The sequence below is a fragment of the Anabrus simplex genome, chromosome 1, assembly GCF_040414725.1.
Source record: "Anabrus simplex isolate iqAnaSimp1 chromosome 1, ASM4041472v1, whole genome shotgun sequence".
NCBI classification, from domain to species: Eukaryota; Metazoa; Arthropoda; class Insecta; order Orthoptera; family Tettigoniidae; genus Anabrus; species Anabrus simplex.
This window is the reverse complement of record NC_090265.1, coordinates 1,422,570,063-1,422,596,251: the sequence shown is the minus strand read 5'-3', so window position 1 is coordinate 1,422,596,251 and position 26,189 is coordinate 1,422,570,063. Positions and strand designations below refer to the sequence as shown.

The window sequence follows — 26,189 nt, the reverse complement described above, 5'->3', positions numbered from 1 at the left end:
AACCGGGAGAAACTTCATTATCAGATACCACGAGCACACTAACGCAATAAAATACAACAAGTTTTCAGCCATCGGCCAACACATGCAAGATTATAACCATAATTTCACCAATATTGAACAAGACATGGACATCCTCGTATTAGCAAACAAGGGCCCTTTACTGAACATAATGGAAAATTACTACATACACCTAGACCAATACTTTAATGCCAGTCACAATCTCAATGAAATCTCAGAGAAACCCAACATACTCTTCGATCTATTTATCACTTTCCTCAGAAACAATAATGCAGCCAACCTAAACTCAATCAAAGGTACTTTTCCAAGACAATTACACTTTCTCCCGCACCCTTCAGCCCCACCTTAAGCCCTCTTCCTAAGCCATATTTCATTTCAATACAAGAACTTACTGATTTCCATGATTATAATTTTTACAACACCCCATTTATACTTTATTCTTTGTTAAAAACCTCTTATTATGTATATTCCTTGTATTATTAACTATTACCATAACATCTCATTTCACTTGTTATTCTTTAAAATAATATTGTCTTAGGATTTCGCCACAAATGATCTTTGCTCCAATACGGCTGATGATGACCCCTAGATGGGTCGAAACTAGTACCGTATAATTTTGTAATTTTGTGAATATATTGTATTGAAAAGGTGGAAACATTTAAGTTATTATTATTATTACTTAATAGTTTAATACCAAAGAATGGAAGGAATCTATAATAATACCAATTTATAAAGGAAAGTATGATAAAAGGAAACCAGAGAACTACAGACCAATCAGCCTGACCAGTATAGTTCGTAAAATACTGGAGAGTTTAGTATCTAAATACATCAGGTGGATATATGATGATAAAAATTGGTTCATGAGGAGCCAGTATGGATTTAGAAAGAAATTTTCTTGTGAGGCACAACTGGTAGGATGTCAGCAGGACAGATCAGATCAATTGGATTCAGAAGGCCAGTTAGATTGCATAGCCATAAATCTTTCCAAAGCCTTTGATAGAGTGGAACATGGAATATTATTAAAGAAATTGGAGGGAATGGGATTGGGCGTAAGGGTTACACGTTGGATTGAAACATTTCTAAATTCATAGGTACAGAAAGTCAAAGTAGGAAATAATATATCGCAGGAAGAGAAAGTTTGGAAGAGAATTGCACAGGGTAGTATAATTGGTCTGTTACTTTTCTTAATATACATAAATTATTTAGGGAATGATATAACATCAAAAATAAGATTGTATGTAGATGACATAATTGTTTATAGGGAAATAAATAACATTGAGGATTGTTTACAAAGGGACCTTGAGAGTATCCAACAATGGGTTGAAGAGAATAATATGGTTAATGGAGGAAAATCAACTGTTACAACATTTACAAACAGGAGTTTTAAAACTGGATTTGAATATACTTTGGATGAGGTAGTTATCCCAAAAGATGGCAAGTGCAAATACTTAGGTGTGAGATTTGAAAGTAATTTGCACTGGAAGGGTCATGTGGATGACATTGTTGGGAAAGCATACAGATCGTTACATGTCATAAATAGGCTACTTAAAGGATGCAACAAAGAATTAAAAGAGAGAAGTTACTTAAGTATGGTGCATCCATTATTGGAATATGCAAACAGTGTTTGGGATCCTCATCAAGAATACCTAATAAAAGAAATAGATAGTGTGCAGAGGAAAGCAGCAAGATTTGTAACAGGGGATTTGAGGAGGAAGAGTAGTGTATCAGAAATGTTAAAGGAACTTGGGTGGGAAACTTTAAGTAAGAGAAGGCAGAAAACTAGGCTAGGCAGTGGTGTTAAGGGAACAGGGAACTGGAAATCAAGTAGGGATGACATAAAACTGTTAGTGCTCAACTGTAGAGGTATTGTAAAGAAAGGAATAGAATTAAGTAATTTAATAGATATATACTTACCAGATATTGTAATAGGAGTTGAATCATAGCTGAGAAATAATATAATGGATGCAGAAATTTTCTCACAGAACTGGAAGGTGTATCATAGAGATAGGATAGGAAAGGTAGGAGGGGAAGTATTCGTTCTCATGAAAGAAGAATTTGTAAGCTACGAAAAAGTTAAAGATGACAAGCACGAAATTCTAGGGGAAAGGCTCATTTCTAAAGATAATAGGCAACTAGATGTCTTTGGAGTGTACAGACCAGGAAAGGGTAGCGCAGATGCTGATTCAGAATTATTTGATAAGATAATCAGCTATGTGGGAAACGATAAGGAAAGGAACATGATCGTAGCGGGTGATCTCAATTTACCAAATGTCAATTGGGAAGGTAATGCGAACGACAGGAAGCATGACCAACAAATGGCAAATAAGTTAATATGTGAAGGGCACCTGATTCAGAAAGTGATGGAACTAACTAGAGGGAAGAATATTCTGGATGTGGTGCTGATAAAACCAGATGAGCTCTATGGAGAAACCAAAGTAATAGATGGTATTAGTGATAATGAATCTGTTTTTGTGGTAATTAAAAATGAATGTGAAAGAAAGGAAGAGATTAAAATTAGGACTGTTAGGCAGTACCATATGGCTGATAAAACAGGCATGAGGGAGTTTTTAATAAACAACTATGATCGGTGGAAAACGGTAAATAAAAGTTTAAACAGACTTTGGGATGGGTTTAAAGCAATTGTTGAGGAATGTGAAAATAGGTTTGTACCTTTAAAGGTGGTAAGGAATGATAAAGACCTATCTTATTATAATAGAGAAATAGAGAGACTAAGGAGGTGCAGATTGGAAAGAAATAGAGTTAGAAATGGCTGTGGGAGTAAGGAGAAATTGAAGGAACTTACTATGAAATTGAATCTAGCAAAGAAGTCAGCTAAGGATAACATGATGGCAAGCATAATTGGCAGTCATACAGATTTTAGTGAAAAATGGAAGGGTTCGTATAGGTACTTTAAGGCAGAAACAGGTTCCAAGAAGGACATTCCAGGAATAATTAATGAACAAGGGGAGTGTGTATGTGAGGATCTTCAAAAGGCAGAAGTATTCAGTCAGCAGTATATAAAGATTATTGGTTACAAGGATAATGTCCAGATAGAGGAGGTGACTAATACTAAAGAAGTATTAAAATTTACCTATGGCAGCAATGACATTTACATAAGATACAAAAGTTGAAAACTAGAAAAGCAGCTGGAATTGATAAGGTTTCGGGGGATATACTATACACAGTGGGTTGGGATATAGTACCATAGCTGAAGTACTTGTTTGATTTTTGTTTGCGTGAAAGATCTTTACCAAATGAATGGAGAGTTGCTATAGTAGCCCCTGTATATAAAGGAAAGGGTGATAGGCATAAAGCTGAAAATTACACGCCAGTAAGTTTGACATGCATTGTATGTAAGCTTTGGGAAAGCATTCTTTCTGATTATATAAGACATGTTTGCAAAATTAATAATTGGTTTGACAGAAGGCAGTTTGGGTTTAGGAAAGGTTATTCCACTGAAGCCCAACTTGTAGGATTCCAGCAAGATATAGCAGATATCCTGAATTCAGAAGATCAGTTGGACTGTATTGTGATTGACTTATCTAAGGCATTTGATAGGTTAGATCATGGGAAACTACTGGCAAAAATGAGTGCAATTGGACTTGACAAAAGATTGACTGAATGGGTGGCTCTGTTTCTAGAAAATAGAACTCAGAGAATTAGAGTAGGCAAAGCTTTATCTGTCCCTGTAAAAATTAAGAGGGGAATTCCTCAAGGCAGTATTATTGGACCTTTATGTTTTCTTATATATATCAATGATATGTGTAAAGAAGTGGAATCAGAGATAAGGCTTTTTGCAGATGATGTTATTCTGTACAGAGTAATAAATAAGTTACAAGATTGTGAGCAACTGCAAAATGACCTCGATAATGTTGTGAGATGGACAGTAGGCAATGGTATGATGATAAATGGAGATAAGAGTCAGGTTGTGAGTTTCACAAATAGGAAAAGTCCTCTCAGTTTTAATTACTGCGTTGATGGGGTGAAAGTTCCCTTTGGGGATCATTGTAAATACCTAGGTATAAATATAAGGAAAGATCTTCATTGGGGTAATCACATAAAGATGATTGTAAATAAAGGGTACAGATCTCTGCACATGGTTATGAGAGTATTTAGGGGCTGTAGTAAGGATGTAAAGGAGAGAGCATATTTGTCTCTGGTGAGACCTCAACTTGAGTATGGTTCCAGTGTATGGGACCCTTACCAGGATTACTTGATTCAGGAACTGGAAAAAATCCAAAGAAAAGCAGCTCGATTTGTTCTGGGCGATTTCTGACAAAAGAGTAGCATTACAAAAATGTTGCAATGTTTGGGCTGGGAAGACTTGGTAGAAAGGAGACGGGCTGCTCGACTAAGTGGTATGTTCCGAGCTGTCAGTGGAGAGATGGCATGGGAGGACATGAGTAGATGAATAAGTTTGGATGGCGTCTTTAAAAGTAGGAAAGATCACAATATGAAGATAAAGTTGGAATTCAAGAGGTCAAATTGGGGCAAATATTCGTTTATAGGAAGGGGAGTTAGGGATTGGAATAACTTACCAAGGGAGATGTTCAAATAATTTCCAATTTCTTTGCAATCATTTAAGAAAAGGCTAGGAAAACAACAGATAGGGAATCTGCCACCTGGGCGACTGCCCTAAATGCAGATCAGTAGTGATTGATTGATTGATTGATTGATTGATTGATTGATTGATCGATCGAATATAGAGCCTATACAGGAGAAGAAGCATGGGGAGATATCTGTGAGAGGCTTCAGTTGGAAAATAATTATATCAGCAGGACTGACCACAAATATAAAATTAGGAATTTTAGCAGAAGCAATTAGGGTAAATTTTCATTCATTGGGAAGGGTGTGAAGGAGTGAACAGTTTACGAGGGGTACTGTTTGATCCTTTTCCAAAATCTGTACAGATATTCAAGAAGAAAATAAACAGCAACAGAGAAAATAAATGAAATGTTAGATGATATTCGATCAGTGCAGCTTATTGTAAATAAAAAATGTGTGTGAATAAATTAATTCCATCCCCTGATCTAAGGAGTTTGGACAGCCAAAGTAGGGGACTGCCTGTAGGGGTGAAGTACAGTGGGGACTTCGAGGGCCCTGGGACCACTACGGTAGCTGTGAAGGCCCTTCAGGAACTCTGAAAAGTGGTGGCGAAAGGGGCTCTGGTTAAGATGCAGCAGGTCGTAATTCTACTTAGGTTCCAGAATGGGTAAAAAAATAAAAAAATAAATGCAATGTAAATTTTAATCTTATACCAGTTGTATAGTATTATTTGAAGTAATTCCACATACTGTATATCAGTTGACTACATTTGTAAGTAGTACAGGAGATATTATAAGTAGAATTTTATAGACAATATAAATTTATTAAGGATGAGCTGTGTGTTTAATAGAAAAAATTGTTAGCGTAAATTGTATTATAGGAAAATTATCTTCTCTTGTTAATTTAATATTTAGTGCTTGACAATAATGTATTAGTGTACCATTTGCCACCGAGGTAGACACCTCATTTGCAAATAAAGAGATTTTGATTTGATTTGATTTCATAGGTAGCAGGTAGGGCCCTCTTTGGAGGTAGCCCTAGCACGGAGTGGCACCCCTGCCTACATGAGTCCAAGAGTACACTGATGCTGTGTGTTTTCCAGGATCCCAGCTCAGGGTTACAAGTGAAGATCTCAAAGGCACTGACGGTGAAGAAGGTGGACTTTGGTATGGTGGAGATGGCAGAAGGGGCAGCGCTGTAGCTAGGGATTAGTATAACCTGCTGCGTTGCAGGTTCAACAGGGGACCATCAAAGGCTAAGGGACGAACCCCTGACAGAAATATCCTCTCTAGCATTAGGCTTAGCAGGTCAACAAAGAGAGAACTTCCAATTGCTTTCAAAAATTCAGCCTCGGATACCACAATAAAATCCCTCATCTGACCAGTGTCCGGGCTTAGGTTCATGGTACCCTGGGTGAGAATTAACTCAGTCCCAACCACCACCCTCACCAGAATTTGAGATGGTGTTGTATGCACATATACAACAATGTTCAAGTTAGAATTCTTCTTTTTCTAACCATTAAGAAGAAAGGAATTAATAATACTTGTTTGTGTTTTAAAATCAATATCCCAATAATTACATTTATCTTCTTCATACTCTTTAACTCGCCTAATAGGAGGCTGTTTAGCAACAAAGTGAGAAGTTGCTGGATGACTGACATTTGGCAGAAAGAATGTGTGTACATCCTTTGGTGGACAGTCTAGAAATTGTCAAAACAATTGTAAAAGGTCCAGAAGGCATTTTGAAGTGTAGTGTGACTATCCATGTGGATTTTTATGGGATATTTATAGGTGGATCTATGAACACCTTCATTATTTTTGAAAATTATGTGAGAGTTTGTTTTGTTGATTGTTAGAAAGTCGACTTCAAGAAATCATGATTGTTAGGGTCATGTATCGTTACTATCTGTACTGTGTGAGAACGTTTTATCGCTTTCTCCCCAGTGAAATTAGGTTAATGGTCGAGCGTGGCTCAACTTTCGGGGGGGAGGAAGATGTTACAGGTGAACAATGTAGTGGAAGTGGAAAATGCTTATTGAAGACTTTATTTGTAAAGTGTGGTAATATGTTTTATTTGTAACAACCTAACCTGTACTGTGTAATTTTTGCAACAGATGTATTTGTAAACAGTAGATTTCAGTTCTGTACTTACTGGAAATATCTAGAAAATTGTTACATGAATTTTTGAACAGGGTGTGTTCCCTTTTGTTGATTATGCATTCTAAAAGGCATTTTCTAACTATTCTGGAAATGGAAGATTCGCGAACGTGCGCATTCGAGAAAGTTATTTAAAGTTCGCGACTGAAAGTAGGAATTGTGATTGGTGAATCTGGGTGGTGATAGGTGGAGTCATGCATTCTGATTGGCTACTCCAGGGCCAGGGTTTACCTTTATATAGAGTGCGAGGCAGCATTTCGTCGTCTTGTCTTGGCCTGGTCTGCCTTAGTCTTGTCTTGGCCTGGTCTGCCTTAGTCTGCCTTGGTCTGTCTGAAGTTTTACGTCGTGTCCGACGCCTTGCTACCGGGATGGCCCACCTTCGGGTAAGCACTCTTGAATTCCGTTCCGGCTAAAATTTCCGTAATGTTCGGTTGCTATTTCGTATAGGATTCTGCCCTAGCCTAACCTAGATTCGCCAAATTAATTATTTATGACACCTTAGCTTTTCAGCTGGGCTTGCCTGTTTGTTTTCGAGGCATCCCCTTTTCTTGTTTCACTAAAAATGTAGATTGTAGTTTAATATATTTACCTTGCGGTTTGCCTCTGGTAGTTCAGTGTCACTTGATATACACTAGAGTTTTGGAGAGTACGTTTACTTCACTGTAAATTGCATTGTACAACTGGATTTGTAACTAGATGTATAGTTGGTTTGAAATTTTGAACTCGTAGGAAGGTATTATCAAAGAACCTCTAAGTTTTATGTATCACAGAGCATATAGTTCGTAAGTTGCAGTTGGCGGATTTGGTTCGGAATGTATTTGTAAAATCCATTTGTAAATAATATTTTTCAAATTTAAGGATCACGGTTGGTTATTTCGGAATCTGCAATCTAAGCCATATCCATGCCCTCGGTAGGTCCTAGCTCCTTTAACTTTCCTGGTTTATTGTCCACTAGTTGGCCCTACTGATATTTATGTATGTTGTTGTCGGCGGAGATCCGTGTAGTTCCAGCTGATGTTCAACTGTGTGTGAAGTTTTTTTGGTACTATGTAATGGTACTTACCTTCCTTTACTGTGTTTAATGTTTTGTTTTAATGTAATCGCTGTAGTAAAGGTTACATTCTTCTTTTCTATTATCCCATGCTTACACCCCCTTGAACCAGATGTCCTAGGCATTTGCCCAATCTGCTCATGTAAAGCCCAGGATCTGCATGCGGCCACATCTTTACATTGCTCTGCAAGGAATGATGGGCAACCTAATGTTAAGGAGAGACATGCAAAGAGGAAAAAACCATCCTGAGACAAAATAAAACAAGAATTTGGACATTAAACATCATGACGCTGTCTATTGAATGTAAAGAACTTGATTTCATGAAGAAAAGAAAGATGGAAGTTCTAGAGTTGAGTGAAATAAAGTGGAAAGAAAAAGGTAAAAGATCACTGCAAAACGGACATAAACTCCACTGGCACAGAAATCAAACTGAAGTCCATAATGGCGCAGCATTTCTCATCCCATGTAAAGCCTGGGGTCTACATGAGACCATATCTTTACATTGCTCTACAAGGAATGATGGGCAGCCTAATGTTAAGCAGAGACATGCAAAGAGGAAAAATACATTCTGAGACAAAATAAAACAAGAATTTGGACATTAAACATCATGACCCTGTCTATTAAATGTGAAGAACTTGATTTCATGGAGAAAAGAAAGATATCAAAGAAATCTAACTGAAGTCCATAATGGCGCAGTATTTCTCATCAGTAAGAACGTTGATGCTGTTTTGGACATAGTGTATCAGTGAGAGGGTAATTAAGCTACAATGGAAAATAACTGGAAAGTTCTGTACCAGTGTGCAGGTATATATACCTCAGTCTGGATGCACTTAAGAGAAAAAAGATATCTTCCTTGAAGATCAGGAAGAACATGCAGCTGTGGACAACTTAATTTGATGGGAGATTTTAATGCCCTAGTTGGTATTGACAGACAAATATATGAAAATGTGATTTGCCCTAATGGTTTTGGTAACAGGAATGCAGAAGGAGAATGCCTGTTACAGTTCTGCCTAAGGAATAACCTCCTTTTCGAAAATACTTAATTTCAAAAACAACTCGGTCATAAAATCATGAGGTACAGCTGGAATGGAAATCTGAAATCCCTAATCTCTGATAAAGAAGCTGGAACCCACATCACAGATGTCAACGTCTTCCCTGATGAAAGCCTAGATAGTGACCTCAGGTCTTAGTGTGGTAGGTGGTAGTGTTTCATGTTGGTACCAACAATGTAAGGCAAGCAGAATAAGTACCCACGAGTTGGGGGTGTGTGGGATCTGGTAAATGCAGCATGGGTGAAGTTTACGGAAGCAGAGATTGTTATCAGTGGAATACTGTGTAGGAGTGATACTTACTGGAACATGATTGGGGATTTAAATGAGACTATGGAGTGGGTATGTGGGAAACTGTGAGTGAGATTTCTAGATCCTAATGGGTGGGTAGGAGATAGGGATCTGCGCTTATATGGCCTTCACTTAAACCGCAGTGGTACGTATAAGTTAGGAAATTTGTTTAGAGGGGTTATAGGAAGTTAAGTAAATATTTTTAAACAGTTTTCATGATAAACGAAACAAGTAAGTCTACTCTTTAAAGTGGCATAAAAGAGACGATCACGTCTTGCACCTGGATAAGTGAGAAACTGAATAAGTGAGATACAGTACCTCTTTAAGTGAGACTAAATGTGCCATCCCTTGAAATCCCACTTAACCAGGTCAACTGTATTTGTGTCTCAAATTATGTCACTTGGTACTTATGCTATGAATATCCTCTTCAAGTAATATAGGTCATTTGATGGACTTGTATCACGGTAAGTGAAATATGAACATTTTGAGAAAGGAATCACTGCATTCTTTCCACCCAAAATGTAGAGGTATCATTGGGGTATATACAATTTTAGATTAGATTGAGTGCACACAAAGAGGAAGAAATCACCTATTTCAGGGTAAGACAAAAAGTAGAAAATTTGTTCTATACCATATTTCATAAACAATAAATACAACCCAAAAAATATTGGATGTCAGTCAATTCAGCCAAAAATATTGGAATATCTTGAGTCATAAGTGCTATTCCTTACATGATGATTTCACATCTTCTTTCAGAGTGAGAATGGCGATATCGTTAGTAAACTGAGTGGGGCTGTATTTCTCATGAACCTTCTTGTTGATAATAGGGATGTCTATTGGAGTAGCTTGATCTTTTTCCGACTGTAGATCGAGATCTCCAATACGGGCAAAGTACCTGGATTTTGGAAAGAAAAAAAAAAACACCATTAGTAAACAATGATTTACTCAACCAAGTATACAATGAATAAATGACATGGAATGTCTTCTGTTAGGAATGCACAAATAAAATACATGAACCCACATCTGCCGAATGGCTTGAATTGCCTCGAATATGAATCATTAACAGAAATGTAAGCATTTTGGAGGGTGTAATTAAGGGTCTGGCTACTTGGCTGAATGGTCAGTGTCAAGACCTTCAGTTCAGAGGATCACAAATTTGATTTTTAGTCAGGTAAGGGATTTTAACTATGTCTGGTTCCTTTGACTTGGGAACTGGGTGTTTGTATTTTTCCCAATACCCTGCACTTTATGTACACACAATACACCATACTAGCAACTACCACAGAAACATGCAATAGTGAATACATCCTTTCACATAAGGTTGGGATCCAGCCATAAAACAAGGCCAAATTCACATGTGCAACACAGTTTGCATCTGTGACCTTACCAGGGTGGTGGTAGAAGGAAAGGAAGAAGTGAAGAAGGGGTTGAGTGCTGGCTTTCTAAACCCAAATTAGTGGGTTTGATTCCAGCTCAGTTCAATGGTATTTGAAAGTGCTCAAATACATCAGCCTTGTGTTGAAGGATTTACTGCCATGCAAAAGAACTCCTACAGGATAAATTCCACACCTTGGCATCTCTGAAAACCTAAAGAGTGATTGTCTGTTAGGTCATCAGCCAGAGGGTGAGTGGATCCTCAAATAGTGCCACCAGAGGCTATACAGTTGTAATAAAACTGAAAAAATGATAGTGGCAACAAAATGACAAAATGGCAAGGTGAGTAGTGAGATAGTTTGCCAATTCCTCAATGGGCCAGAAAGTGCCATTGCAGTATGACCAGCCCTATGATTAACCCCTTTGATAAAATCCAGATGCACTAGTCAGATGCCATTACTCGGCACCATCCATGCCTCTGCATTTTCCATATTGCCTCTTGTCACAGCCATGGTGGAAGCTACATTTTGCTCTGGCCTGTGCCAAGGTGCAAGAGCACAAGTACTGCATCCGTCAGGAAATGGCAACAGGCACGGAAAGAGTGGTTAGCAGGACATAAAACCAACAGAAGTGCAAGAGCAAGACCACAATCCACTTTCAAAATATACTGCTGTTTGCCATGGCCTCATGGCACATACAGTATGGTTCATTGTAATATATGTATTATACATAGAGGTTAAAAAAAAAAGTTATAACTGATAGGTTCTTCAGACTGCCAAAAACAAATTTTGAATAAATTCATTTATAAACTACCTGAAAAAAAGAAAACATATGGTACCTAAATTTACCTGACGAAGAGGCAAATGAAAAATAACAATACCAATGAAAATGGTAGCTTAAGTTGAATGAACTCAACTGTCAAGCAACAAACTGCAAAGCCACATATACATGGTGGTCAGAAACAACATGAACTGGGTATGTGAGTGTTACAGGGTTGGGAATACTGATAAATAATTCAAAAAAATTCATTCAATATCTCGTGCCTTTGCCATTTTATCATTTTATTTAGTTAGCCAATCAAATCTGCATTGTGGGGAACTGAAATGCCCTTTGTGCAGTGATGTTGCTAAATCTGCATGTGGGTTAGACCGGCTTGGGAGCCATGTCGAGAAATCAGCATCAAACACACAGTGGGTTCCAGCCAGTGTCACCGAAGCATAGTTGCTAAGGTGTGGTCCTGTCAACTCAGAGGTCTGTGTTCAAATCCCTCCCAAGGTGAAATTTCATCTTCAATTGTTATCTATTTATTTATTTATTTATTTATTTATTTATTTATTTATTTATTTATTTATTTATTTGTCTTTAGCAGTGGTGAAGTTAGGACTTTTGGTCCTCTTACACTTAACCACATCATTGTACAGAAAAATTGTGGGGAATATTAAATATTTTAAAAGAAACTAATTTGTAACATAAATTCAAAGTCAGAGGAAGATAATAATAACAAAAATGTACATATCATTTGTCATTATACTAAAGTCAAAAATATAAATATTTACAGTAGTGTACAAGTCAGTTTGAAGTACACAAAACATAACACGTGAAATCATATTACACATGCCCAGATGTCCAATACACAGCTAGTAGGAGATCATCCTCTGTGCAAGATGTTGGGCACAGGGGGCATTGAAGCATTATGCCATTATAGTTTCCTGATGCCTGTGCAACCTACTCGGAGACCAATACCTCAATATTCATGGGAAAGCAAATTATGACTGACCCAGTTCAAGACCTCCCAGTGGAAAATCTTGTTGGCTTGGATGGGACTGGTGAATTTGTCAACCATGACGTGTTTTCAGAGAGAGATTCATTAACAAGCTACTTTTCTAGAGAGGACAATCTGGGATGGCAGAACTTTCATGTGAATAGAGCAGACAGTACCCAGTTCAGTGTGTTAAGAAAAACCTATTTGGTATTTGATCGATCTTTCCACATATTCTGCAATTTCATTCCAAATATTGTCCTTCAGTCGCATATCATGGTACTGTTCATGTTGCATATCATATAATGCTGGATGTTTTCACACTGACTCTGTGAGCTTTTCATCCTCTTCAGTGGAAAAATGTAGCTTTGCATTCTGGGAAGACATTTTTCAATGATTAAACATGTGTTGAATTTACAAAGAAATGCTAGCGACTGTGTTATGACTGCTCCCAGAGCTGATGTCTACAGCCGCTCAATGATTGCCACTAGCAACTCAATCATTGCGTCTAGAAAATTATAACATGCAAACTGAGAAGAGGAGTCCTGTATGATGATCACTAAATGTGACTACCGTTGGAGTTGCTTCTAGGAAAATATACCTTTTGCCCCTTGATATTGCTATGTCATTGTATACTAATCAAATACTAATGATATAGCCTAGTGTACTACCCAACTACCATTGGTACTAGGTTTCTAAAAAAACTGTTAAGCTATTTTCACATAATGCTGTAACAAACATATGAAACAGGCAGACTGACTAAAATTGATCAGAACCTACTTTTGATTTTTATGAACTTAATATGAAATAAGAGTATATAATAACCAATATTGAGTCACCTGGTGACTATAGAGGATACTATTTTATCAAAAGAGCAACAGCAAATTTTAATTTATTCAAACCATTCAGTATTATTAAGTCAAAGTTAATTTCTGAAGAACAAGGTCTACATGAAATTTGTCAACGTCATTAGCTATTAATTATTGTGGGGCGAGAGGTGTCCTAGATTCACATGCACAAATTATTTTTTAACTGCAAGGTATAGTTGTTACAAAGAAAATTTGAGGAACTACTGTAACTTGTGTGCTTGAAAAATCTATTATTCGTAACCATAGGAGTACATTATGTAGGTCTACCATACTGGCTCTAAACACTGGACTGTTCTAGCTGACAGAATAAACATATAATATAATCAATTATATCAATATAGGCCTAATGCACATTTGATTGAAAAGCAAGGTGGAAAATGTTAGCTTGACATTTTCTCAACTTGCCATTTAACACTACTAATACAAAAATCCTCAACTACTACAAAGAAATAATGAGAATCTACAACATGAGTGAGTCTTACCCCTTGCTCGATATAAGAATGATATCAAGTACTGTAGGTCCATTCCATTATACATATAATTTTTGTAATCAATTCAAACTATATTTAGCATTGTATAAGAAATAAAATTATATTGTTATCATAGCCACGAGGCCTCCAGTTTTACACACCACAAGGACAGGACTTTTGATTTCAAGAATCCCTTGTGCATTAGGAAGAATTCGAACCCCGACCATCTTGATGAGAAGCCAGTGGCTATGCCACATACGGTACCTAATATGCCCCTTGTAGAAGAAATAAAACATTCAAATGATACATTATATGGAAAATGATTTGGTGGCACATGTCCCACCTGTCCCTCTTGCTAACAACACACATAGTGAAATGTAAAATTTTCCTGATATTTGTGACATTTCATTTGGTATAAACCCAAAAGACAATATTATCATGTTTAGTACTCTGGACTGTAATCTGCACAAGAGATATAATAAATTGCTATGTGACTGCATAGAAACTTTTTGAACCGAAAAGAGTCAATGGGTGACGTCAATAAAATGAATATACTGCACTGCTTTTTACTCCCAATTCTGGAGAAATTACTCGCATCCATATAAGTAAAGTTTACTCATTTTGCGAGCTATATTCTCCTGCACTGGGATGCAGTGTTGAAGAGAGAGTGGTGGAAGGACCGAGGAAGGTAGAGAGGAACCATATTTGCCCCTACCCGGCTACAGCTGGATAAAGGGAAATGATGATGATGATGATTCTCCTGCAAGAGATGTTACTCCACAACATTTGGTTGTGAGCAATATGCTCCACTTTCATATCAGTAAAAATTGAGGCGTCTAGAATCAAAACCAGCCAAGTCACAAAATTTACGAAAATGAGTTAACGTTATCAATTTGAAGTAGAAGTATAGCACTATCATGTGAAACAAGAATATGCTTTAAAATTGTCCATGTCTTCATGTTACAGAGCACTGAATTCTCGGTTGTGCAACAGAATCGGCCAAGTCATGCAGGCAGTGAATTCAAAGCCGGCCATGTCATGTTGCAGCATTATTGCCTGGAATCTTGTGTTGTTACATTATGCAACAATGTGATGTCAGTAGGCAAAATCGTTCCTTACATTACATATTCTTTGAAGTCATAATATTTCGTATTTTGTTCGTTTGCAACACTGATTTCCGTATTCGCAGGCTTCTTACATAATTTGTGCGAAAGCAATCCTATTTGCTGTGTGCTCGTATTTTGTCATTATTGTGTAGTATAATGTGTATATTTTTCCGAGTGGTGAACTGAAAAATTTATTTTCATACCTTGTCCTACAAATTGGAATCAATAGATGAAATCACCAGATCAAGTGCAAGAAAGAGAAATCACAAACGAAAGTGAGAGTGGTAAGAAAAATACTTCATTTTATTTTACTACAGATTATCAGTTTCTCGCACAAAATTCTGTTTGTGTAAATGTTAAGGTATTTTACAGTAATGATCTTGGGAAGTACCGAAGTCTGTGTAAAAGAGGAAAATCGCTGGCTCAAATGACACCTCACACAGTGATCAAAGACATTACTCTTCATGTCTCTAAAATAGAAGACATAAAAAATCTCCTGCAGAACCACTTTGGCTCAACATGGCAAGATCATCCATCACTGCAGTTTCATAAAACTATAAAATTAGCAAGTGAAACAGCTTTTACTGGTCATGAGAGTTCCAACACTGTCTCTAAAGTCTGCGTCAATAGTCCACGTGAAATGACGGATTTATAACACCTGTTTATAAATAAGAGCAAATTGAAGACTTAAAACAACAATATTACTTAGTATGTGTGACTATTATTGCTATTCATTTTCATTTTCTTTTACTTGGTCAAGATTTAAGTGAATTCGAACTTTTAGTGAGAGAAATCCTATTTTGTATTCTCCTGAACTTTCTGCTGTTCTTCTTCATATATTATTATCCCATGTATGCTGAAATGCTTTTCTAAATTGCAATAAAGAAAAGTAACAACAATGTCAATTTATTTTCATTAAATTGCCTTTCTCCACAAGGGTTTGGAATATAAATTGAATACAGTTTTAGAAAAAAGCCTAAAATTATACAAAATTGCAACAAAAACGGCCAAGTCAAAATTTAAATTAACGAAAAAGATAGGTTCATTATGAGTCAGATTTCTCAAAACAGCGGAACTTAAATATTAAACCATTAAGGATATAACTATGAAAAAAAGTCTTTTTTTGACTATCATTGCTTTGTCTCTACAGGTTATTCATCCATACTGAAAAATATGCCTTCAATGACTTGGCCGATTTTGATACTAGACGCCTCAATTATAGGTTGCTCTTCTATAGTCACATAGCTGTTAGTTTGTATTCAAGAAATGGTGGTTTTGAATCCTACCATTGGCATTCCTGAATATAGTTTTCTGTGGTTTACCATTTTAACACCAGGCAAATGCTGGAGCTGTACCTTAATTGAGGCCATGGCCGCTATCTTCCCAATTGTAACCCTTTACTATCCTTGTGTCACTGAAAACCTTTGATGTGTTAGTGTGACGTTAAAGCCACTAATAAAAAACCTCTTTTATAGGAAAAATTTACCTCGGACTAGCAATTACCCGCGGCTTCGCTTGCGTGGATTTCGTAATTTGATCAAAGTAATCGTTCCTCGGCATTGTACTAAGACATTATCTGAAAATTCCTAAAGTATAAAAACTCACCCAAACAATGAGTTTCATTTACCCAAGAAATTCTTATTAAACCATGTTTGTGGTATTACCTTTTGGGGCTAAGACAAACATGCGACATAGAACTGTACATGAGAGAAACAGTCTTCTCTCAAGTCAAAAAAATAAATACATGTTTCTTTATTTTTAAAGGAGATTCCAAATACCTATCCCTACATCTGTAACATTTTCAGTTTTTGAGATATATACGTAAGTATCCCCCAAAAAATAATTCAACCCCTTGATCAGTCCCTCCCCCACTCCCACCCCAATTTATGTGTATTTTCTGAAAACAAAAATACATGTTTTAAAGCAGATTCCAAATACCAATTTCACGCCTGTAACATCTTCAGTTTTTAAGATATAAGTATCCTCATAAAAAAATCAACTATTTTTCACTTCTTTTCTCCGCTCCTTAAGTGCCTTCTCCGAAAACAAAAAGGTACCGTACATGTTCCTGTATTTTTAAATGACTTTCCAAATACCAAGTTTCTTGTCTCTAACATGTTAAGTTTCTGACATATAATGTAGATATACCGGTACTCATTTTGCAATTCCTTTCAGTCCTTAACTGGATTTTCCAAAAAACAATAAAATACGTATTTCATTATTTTTAAACGAGATTCCAAGTACCAGTTTTCATGCCTGTATGTTTGTAACACCTTCAGTTTTTGAGATAAATGTATACTCATAAAATAATTCAACTTCTTCTTCTTCACTTCTTTCCATCCCTCTCCTGCCTTAAGTGGACTTTCCAAAAGCAAAAAATATGTATTTCTTTATTTTGAAAGGAAATTCAAAATACCAACTTTCACGTCTGTAACAGCTTCAGTTTTTAAGATAAAGTATCCTCATAAACATATGTTAATTCCTTATTACTTATTTTCAACCCCACACTCCTCACGCGATCTTCTGAAAAGAAAAAAAAAGAAAAAAACAAATGCGTGTTTATTTAATTTTTAAAGGAGATTCAAAATACTAATTTTCACATCTGTAACATCTTCATTTTTTGAGATATAAGTATCCTCATAAACGCAATTCAACTCTTTTTCACCCCACCCCCCACTTCCTACCCGTTAAGCTGATTCCCTCCTCCCCAAATGTGCGTGTTTTCTTTATTTTTAAAGGAGATTCCAAATACTAATTGTCATGTCTTTAACATCTTTAGTTTTAGAGATATAAGTATCCTCATAAAAAAGAATTCAACTAATTTCTCAATTCATTCATCCCCCTTAAGTGGATTTCCCGAAGGCAAAAGAACACGTGTTTCTTTACTTTGAAAGAAGATTCCAATACAAATGTTTATGCCTCTAACATATTCAGTATTTGAGATATAAGTATCCTAAAAAAGAATTCAAATCCTTCTTCACCCCAGCCCGTTAAGTTGATTCCCCCTCCAAAAATGCGTGTTCCTTTATTTTCAAAGGAGATTCCAAATACAAATATTCACGTGTGTAACATCTTTAGTTTTTGAGATATGAGTATCCTCATACAAATAATTAATTAATTCACGCTCCTTAAGAGGATTTTCCAAAGATGTTTCTTTACTTTGAAAGAAAATTCCAAATACAAATTTCCTTGTCTGTAACATCTTCAGTTTTTGAGATGTAAGTATCCTCATGAAAAGAATTCAACTCCTTTTCACTCCACCCCCGCCCGTTAAGTTGGTTTCACCCCACCCAAAAAAATGCGTGTTTCCTTATTTTTCAACGAGATTCCAAAATTTCCACGTCTGTAACCTTCAGTTTTGAGATGTAAGTTTCTCCAGAAAAAGAATTCAATTTTTTCACTTCCTTTCACACTCCCACTTAAGTGAATTTTCCAAAAATAAACAGTACCCGTTTCTTTAAAGGAATTCATCTCCGTTTTCGTCCCCCACTACGAAGTTGATTCCGTCCCCCAAAATATGCGTATTTCTTTATTTTTAAGGGAGATTCCAAATAGCCTACAAGTTTTTACGTTTGTAACATCTTTAGATTTTTTGGTATATATATTCATACAAATAATTCAACTAATTTTTCGATTTTTTCACGACCCCGTTAAGGGTTTTTCCGATAATAAAATATGTGTTTCCTTATATTTCAAGGAAATTCCAAATACCAATTTTCACGTCTGGAACATGTTAAGTTTTTCAGATATACCAGTACCGGTACTGTAGATATGCTAATTTTAAAAATACACCCCCTTTTTCAGTTTCCCTTAAGTGGATTTTCCGAAAAAATAATTATGTTGTGCCGTTTCCATGTGGAACGATGGCGACAGCGCGAGTGACGACGGAGAACACGAAACCCGGAAACATGGCGCCGGAACAGTCTGGACCTGCATTCATTTGTATACGTCGAGAACGCAAGGAAGTGAACGTGAAGACAGAGACTTTACACTCATTTTTGAGCGCAAAGATGTGTAAATTTATCTATATCATGTTAAATTTAAGCTGTGTATAGATTATAAAATGTATTATACAAGACGAAACCAAAGGGAATGCAAACAGGATAATGTTATGTAAGATAAAATATCCAGAGTTGGTCACCTATTTATCGATAGATATTGGTATATGAACTTGCACATCTAAGGTAATATACTTCTGTGCCATGTCTTTGTTCTAGTGAGAAAGGCGGAATACAGAGCTTTGTCATTGTTGCTGGCCTGCTGTTGGAGTGTAGTCTATGTATGTGACGCTTGGAAAAGGTCCTTGTTAAAGCAAGCTAATTGTGAGAGTATATTGATGGAAGTTGATATGTACACAACTTGAATCATGAAAAGGAGTCGAAATATGCGACGTACATTATAAATGTGTATTAATAGTGGCAAATATAAAACCGTCACCGAGAGAACCGAACCTGATGTAAACAAAGCACATTGTGTATCCGTATGTATCCATCCGCGGTCTGAACGCTGATTGGAGGATCACTGGGCTTCTTCCAAGCACATGGCAAGAACCACGTGGGCTGTCTTTGAACTGTCGTTACTTCGCCTGGTTGCGGCGATTACATCAGACTAAGTTCTACATAGACTTGCCGGATACCACTGATTGACACACAATTGTGATGCGGATTACGAGACAAATTATACTCACTGTACGCGAGAAATAAACAAAAATCGAATGGCAAATGACATTGGATATTTAACATATCGGAAAAGAAATTTATGGCCGAAACGTAAATACGTAATCAATCAATCAATCAATCAATCAATCAATCAATCAATCAATCAATCAATCAATCAATCAATCAATCAATCAATCAATCAATCAATCAATCAATCAATCACAATAGCGCATATAAGTAAAACTTCACACATTTAATATTTCAATAAAATAAAATTCTAGAGAGGAATATACAGCATAGACAAGGCAATATTAAAACAATAAAAAATGTGCAGTACTTTACCTAATCAGAATCTGATAAAGGACGAACTCCTTCCAAGTCAGATTCCTCTCTCGCCTCTTCATCACTGCTGCTCGCGTCATTCAGATTAATGACCAGACGGTCCACAGTTATATCGCACAGACCGTCCAATTTCCAAAATGTCTCCTCTTCCCCCACCACGTGGTGAATAAAGGCTTGCCACATTTCAGCGATTACGTTATCCAGAGCTTCATTAATTAATGTCCTGACTTCTGCCAGTTTGAAGGTTTTATTATTGCGTGCAACATGTCCCTTCACCTGACTCCACACCAACTCAATCGGATTCAAAACACAGTGATAAGGAGGAAGTCTCAACACCGTATGACCTGCTTCCTCTGCCAGTGTGTCAATAACAAACCTGTCATACGTTTTCGTCACACTGTGGTTTTTTTATCACTCGGAGTAGTTCATCTTTCACCATATCTTTCCCGTAGGTAAGACCTTTTGCCACCATCCACGCGATAATGTCATCCTTACGCCACGATCTGGTGGGAATACGATCTAACTTAACACTGTGATATGACGCATTGTCCATAATAACAATCACACTGTTCGGTTCAAGCAGAGGTAAAATTTTCTTAAACCATGCAGTAAAAACTTCACTCGTCATCTCCTCATGAAAATCATTCGTTTTCTTCGATTCCATCATCAATTCTCCACCCTCTAAAAACCCATCGTCACTTCCTATGTGCAATAAAATCAGTCGTCTTCCCTTTCCCGTCGGATTTTTTAAACCTGTACTTAACCCTGCTTTGAATGCCTGTTTCTTACTCTTTATGTTTGTATCTACCCACACTCTGGAAGTGGTATGTCCTTCGTTTACCCACGTTTCATTCAAATAATACAATTTTCGCCCAGCTTGCCTAAATGCACGAATTTTCCTCAAATAATCCCTCCGCCAAAGCAGTATGTCTTCGCGATCAAAAACAAGGTTTTTCCTATTTCTTTTAACAAATTCAAAACCTTTTTCCCGAAGAAGCTTGTAAAATGTTGTTCTTTTAAAATTAGGTAGTTGGGGATCATCATTCACAAAATACATTATTGTTTCCACTGTTGGCTGCTCGTTTCTCTCGAAGAAATGATGTACTTTACGCCGCACAGCACTTCTAACAAATTCATCGCACTGAATCTCTAACACAGGTTTCTGGCGGTTCTTCGATTTCTCAGGTGTTTTTACCAATCCTTGGTGCAGTCGTTCGCTGCGCGCGGAATTAATGCTCCACTCTGAAACACCAGAGAACTCGGATGTCAACTTCACAATATCCTTTAAAGCTAAAGTGGGATATTTCTCACAAAATTTCTGAAACACATTCAATACAATTGTCTTCTCGCCACTTTTCAAAGGCTTCCCTTTGCGATGCTTAACGAACTCAACTCGGTGATCCATATTACACAAGAACAAGTAATGTTACAGTCACTCACTCACTCACTCACTCACTCACTGTATGTGCTTGCTTCCATGCTCACAGCTTAACAAAATGGCGGGTTAAGCACGAGGGCATGCGTCCCTGGCGCTCTCCAATTTGAAATGCTTGTTTATATTAAATAACAATGAATATAAATCGTTTTTTGTATATTTTTATGATTTAAATTATTTGAGGAATTATATTTTGGACATTTTGCATGTATGATCGCATTCGCCGTCATGTGGCTAACGAACTATTTTCATGTCTCCGCGTAGGTGTCCCGTGGCAGCACTAACCAATAAATGTTAACCCAACCACGTGCATACCTATCTCCGAGCACGTGCTCATGTTTACACGACGACTGGTTCTCTGGGTGAATTCTGTATAGCACTAAAATGCAAGAAAATGTGACGTTCCATAGTTTTCCTTCGGGGTGCGGTTTACGAAGGAAATGCAGGCAAGCTATTTCGATGCAAGGTGATAAAGTAGGATCCCTTTGGGTACCTAACAATTATTCCCAAGTGTGTAGCTTGCATTTTTATACATCACATTTCAGTGTAAGCACATCGATCAAACGAATTCTTCACAACAAAAATTTCCTTCTGTTTAAAATGCGTATCCCGTTCACAAACGGAAAAGTGCCAAACGCAGAAAGGATCCAGCTTCCAGAAATGACGTATTGCCAACAAAATTTAGTAAAATTTCCGATTCAGATAACGATTAATATGACATATCTTCAGCAAATAACTGTTCCACGTCAGCCCCGAAGGGAAAAACAGTACAAGTCTCGTTCTTGTCAAAGAAAGGTTAGACCGGGCGAGTTGGCTGTGCGCGTAGAGGCGCGCGGCTCTGAGCTTGCATCCGGGAGATAGTAGGTTCGAATCCCACTATCGGCAGCCCTGAAGATGGTTTTCCGTGGTTTCCCATTTTCATACCAGGCAAATGCTGGGGCTGTACCTTAATTAAGGCCACGGCCGCTTCCTTCCAACTCCTAGGCCTTTCCTATACCATCGTCGCCATAAGACCTATCTGTGTCGGTGCGACGTAAAGCCCCTAGCAAAAAAAGAAAGGTTAAATATAAACATATATTGATGAGTAAATTAAATATGAGATTAAGAAAAACGATCTTTAAAATGAGAAGTAGGATACGGGCAATGAAATCAGAAAATATGTTTCAAGGTATCTGAACTTCCCCAAAAAGCAAACCAAATTGGATAGAATGGTCAAAATGGTCATTTAGGAGCGTGTATCCCTGGCAATGATAGATGGCTATTTGATAAGAGCGGCTGAGGAGCATACACACTGTAAACCCTGCCTACAAGGACTATCATCAGCAACCAGCGACGGTCCTCTAACGCACCTAATTAGAATGCGGTATCCATCAACGACGTTTGTGTATTTCCTAAGAAACATTTTAAAATTCACGTGCTCCACTTCGCGTTAGTTGGGAAAAGCAAATATTGTAAAGAAGCTGATTGTCTATATTGTGCCCAAGTTCCTGCAACGCTTTCACTGTATCTGTTGTTGTGAGCAGTAAAGACTAGGTAAAATAAAACTAACACAGTTTTTAAAACCGATTCTGGACAATCACGTCAAGGAAATTTCCGATCATGGTAATGACTTCAAGAATTTCAGAACGAAACCCCTGAATCGCAAAGTGCTGAAATTATGACAGCTTACTATGATTCAGGTAATCTCATCTTATGTACCGGTATGACACACTATTTGAATACAATACCGGTATTTCTATAAGATGAAATGCAAGGAAATGAAGTGGTCCTTTTGAACAGCAATGCATATGATTTATTTGTCTTAATTTACCACAAAGTTTTCGTGAATAATTTCGTTCTAGCATAGTGTGAGAAATACGTTATAGAAAGTAAGTGATAAAATTGCTACTTGGTCTGTTTTCGTCTCGTATCTGTTTAGTGTCTTCTGAAATTACTAGTTTTAATGAATTGTTATAGTTTTTTCGTATTCGACCGTGTGGTAATGAGCGACCCAGACAGCTCAGTAAAAATAACTCTAGTGGCGATAGTTGGAAGTGTCTCGGGGCCGAGTCCAGTGTGCTGTATTTCCCGGTATTTAATATCTCGTAGGCAACGCCTTGCCCCAGCCTTCTGAACAAACTCTGTGCTTACAATAACTTCCTTCCGAGTAATAACCAACAGCTGACTATCAGCTTTTCCTGTAAATAGTCAGAATAGGTTTGGAAGATGATAATGTAACATACCAACTTCTTTCAGAGAAGAGTAGGGTCATCAAAAATTGCATGAGTAAATTTTAGAAGCATGCTGAAGGGAAAAGTAATACAATACCGCAAAGTGGGGTTACTTTGTGACTGCAGTATTACTTTGTGACATTGAGGCATCACCACATGTATTTTAATTTCATAGGTTGGCACAGTGTCTTGCAGGCAACTTTCGCCAATATTTCTGAAGTATAGTGTATGTTGTCATCTATTAGTAACTTTTCGGACTTGGTTTCAACTTTATCATGAAACAGAGCTAGAACTTCTGTGGGCTTTGATACTGCGCGTTTTTTTCTACTTGTAAAACTTTGTGTTATCGTGGATGATTGGTTGGACACATTCAAATAAAGGTATGTACTACTCGTTTTACTACTAATCAGCTCTCTCAAGTTTAAATTTTAAGTTCATGATATCATTTTAAATAGTATAATAGTAAAACCGGGCAGTGCTGGGGTAATTTTGTGACACAAGTGTAGGATGTTCCAAAGTGATTCCAAAGAGATAATAGCACGTGATTTAGAGAGTATTAGACATAAATGAAAGCAGTTAAGCCCCATTCACAATGCAAACGTAACGTAACGTAAACTTAAAATTAACGTTAACTTAGAAGTTAGCGGTCATCTTATCTAATGGATCCATTCACAATGCGCCGACGTAAACTTAACTGCGAGTCCATAAAATTAAGGGATTACAAACTCCAAGCTCTTGCGGTTAATTTTACGTTAACTTTAAGAACCAGCCAATCAGAGCAGAGGTAAACATCGTGTGTTGTGCACGATATAATGACTTCTTTCGACGAAACACTTGTAATTCTCTTTCAAAATAATCTTTGTATATAGGCTATGTATGATAAAAGGAAAAAGAATTACAAATACGCTGTACCGAAAAATAATAGGTGAAAATTAATATCCTGTAGTAATGAAATCTGACAATAAATGGCGGGAGACAAGCTCGCAGCGCTGACAAACGGACGAGAGACAATCCCTGTCATAAATAAAACAGTGTCCCTGTATATTTCTTAACATTATGACGGACTACTAGTTTACGAAAACGATATCATCCAAACAAATACCGGTAGATCCAAACATCTCATCGGGGTGTGATAGATAGGGTCATAGATGTCGGTAAAGGAGATCTTACATTTCTTTTTATTACAAAAGGGGAAGCAAATCGTAAGAAAGGCAAACAGTTCAGGTTTCATCCGCATGTCCAAAACGAACTGATGAGGGTCATTTCTTACAGTAGATTACCGAAATCGCCCTGAGATAACGTTCTTTGATTCAAGGGATGAACCCATTTTCTGCACCGTTGTTTATATCGCCTTTTCAGGTACCGTAGGCCTACACAGCTCCCAGGAACAAAGCAATAGATGTTTGAAGTAATATGGATTCCGCTACCACGTTGTTTGATTCCATCGAGGTATTGAAATATAAAACTGCGAGATAGCCCAAAACCTGACTTCCGTACTAAATAACATGGCAGTGTTTTGATTGGCTGCTGTGTACTCTTTACGTTAATGTTACGTTCCTCCATTGTGAATACCACAAATTTTACGTTAATTTTACGGTTACGTTACGTCGTTAAGTTTACGGTTACGTTTGCATTGTGAATGGGGCCTTAATGTGTATAGCATAGAATCCAAAGAGTTTTAAGGATAACAATTAATACCAATGAATAATTGTTACATTTCAGGACCGAAGATGGCGCGGAAATATATCCGCCGAGTTGGCTCCCGCCCATATAGGAACTACACAGAAGAAACTGTCAATGAATCTTTGGAGGAAATTAAGAAAAAGAAGATTTCATTCCGTAGCGCTGCAGAAAAGTATGGTATTCATAGGAATACTCTGTGGATGAAATTAAAGGCAAAACATCCGATGTCGTCTGGGAGACCAAAAGTCTTCAGTGAAAAGGAAGAACATGCATTCGCTGCTCATTCAATTGCCATGTCCTCGTTCGGATTTCCCGTCACAACATACAACTTGCGGTGTGTGGTAAAATCGTATTTATACCGCAGAGGACGAAGTCATTCCTCGGACAGCAGTGACATGGAAGATGTTCCACACGAAGACAGTGATGATAGCGCACCAAACGGAGAATTGTCATCTGATGGAGAGGGAAAATATTGCTCCAGGTTTCCAAGAGAGTTATAAAACAACAGGAAATTATGTCATTGTGATTTTTGAGGGGAAATTCTTTCCAGGAATAATAAGAAATGTAACAGAAAAAGGCGCTCATGTAAATGTCATGAAACGGTTTGGAAAGCAGTGGAAATGGCCAAGTGAGAAGGACAAGATATTTTATGAGAATGAAATAGTTATGAGTATTAACCCATAGAAAGAGGCAGAAGAGAGCTATTTGATGTGTCCCAAATGGAAATGTTTGACGAGGAAAACTACAGTCGCTATGCACTATAACAAACTGACAAGCAATTTAACTTTTTCTTTCATGTGAATGTGATTGTGTTTCTAAAATTAATGTTGTGTTCGTAATTTTGCGCAATAATACTGTTTTAATATAACAATTTTTTTATTTTCTCCTTGTATGTAGTACCTATTGGTTCGCAGAGGTCTAACTTTGTGATAGGGAGACTGTACCTCAATGTTTTTCATCAAGAATTTAGATGGCACAAAGTTACCCCGACCCATGGGGTAACTTTGTGACATTTTGAAAATATTTTGTAATGTATGCAAGAAAATGCAACCATAATTTTCTTGATTAAAGATAAAGGTTCTAGGTTTGGAATTGAACCGCTGAAAGAGTACACATTTATATATATTCGCCTTTATTTTCAAAAAACACTAAAAACTGTCACGGTACTAGCAA

The 26,189-nt window shown here is 37.1% G+C and overlaps 1 protein-coding gene across 1 annotated transcript in view; it reads right to left on the bottom strand.

The window, feature by feature from the left end:
- Window positions 1–26,189, bottom strand: part of LOC136858384 (venom protease) — a 342,725-nt gene that overhangs the window by 46,053 nt on the left and 270,483 nt on the right. Inside the window, exon 5 of the mRNA XM_068225542.1 lies at window positions 9,842–10,005. Coding sequence (XP_068081643.1) covers window positions 9,842–10,005 — 164 coding nt within the window. The remainder of the gene's footprint in view (window positions 1–9,841; window positions 10,006–26,189) is intronic.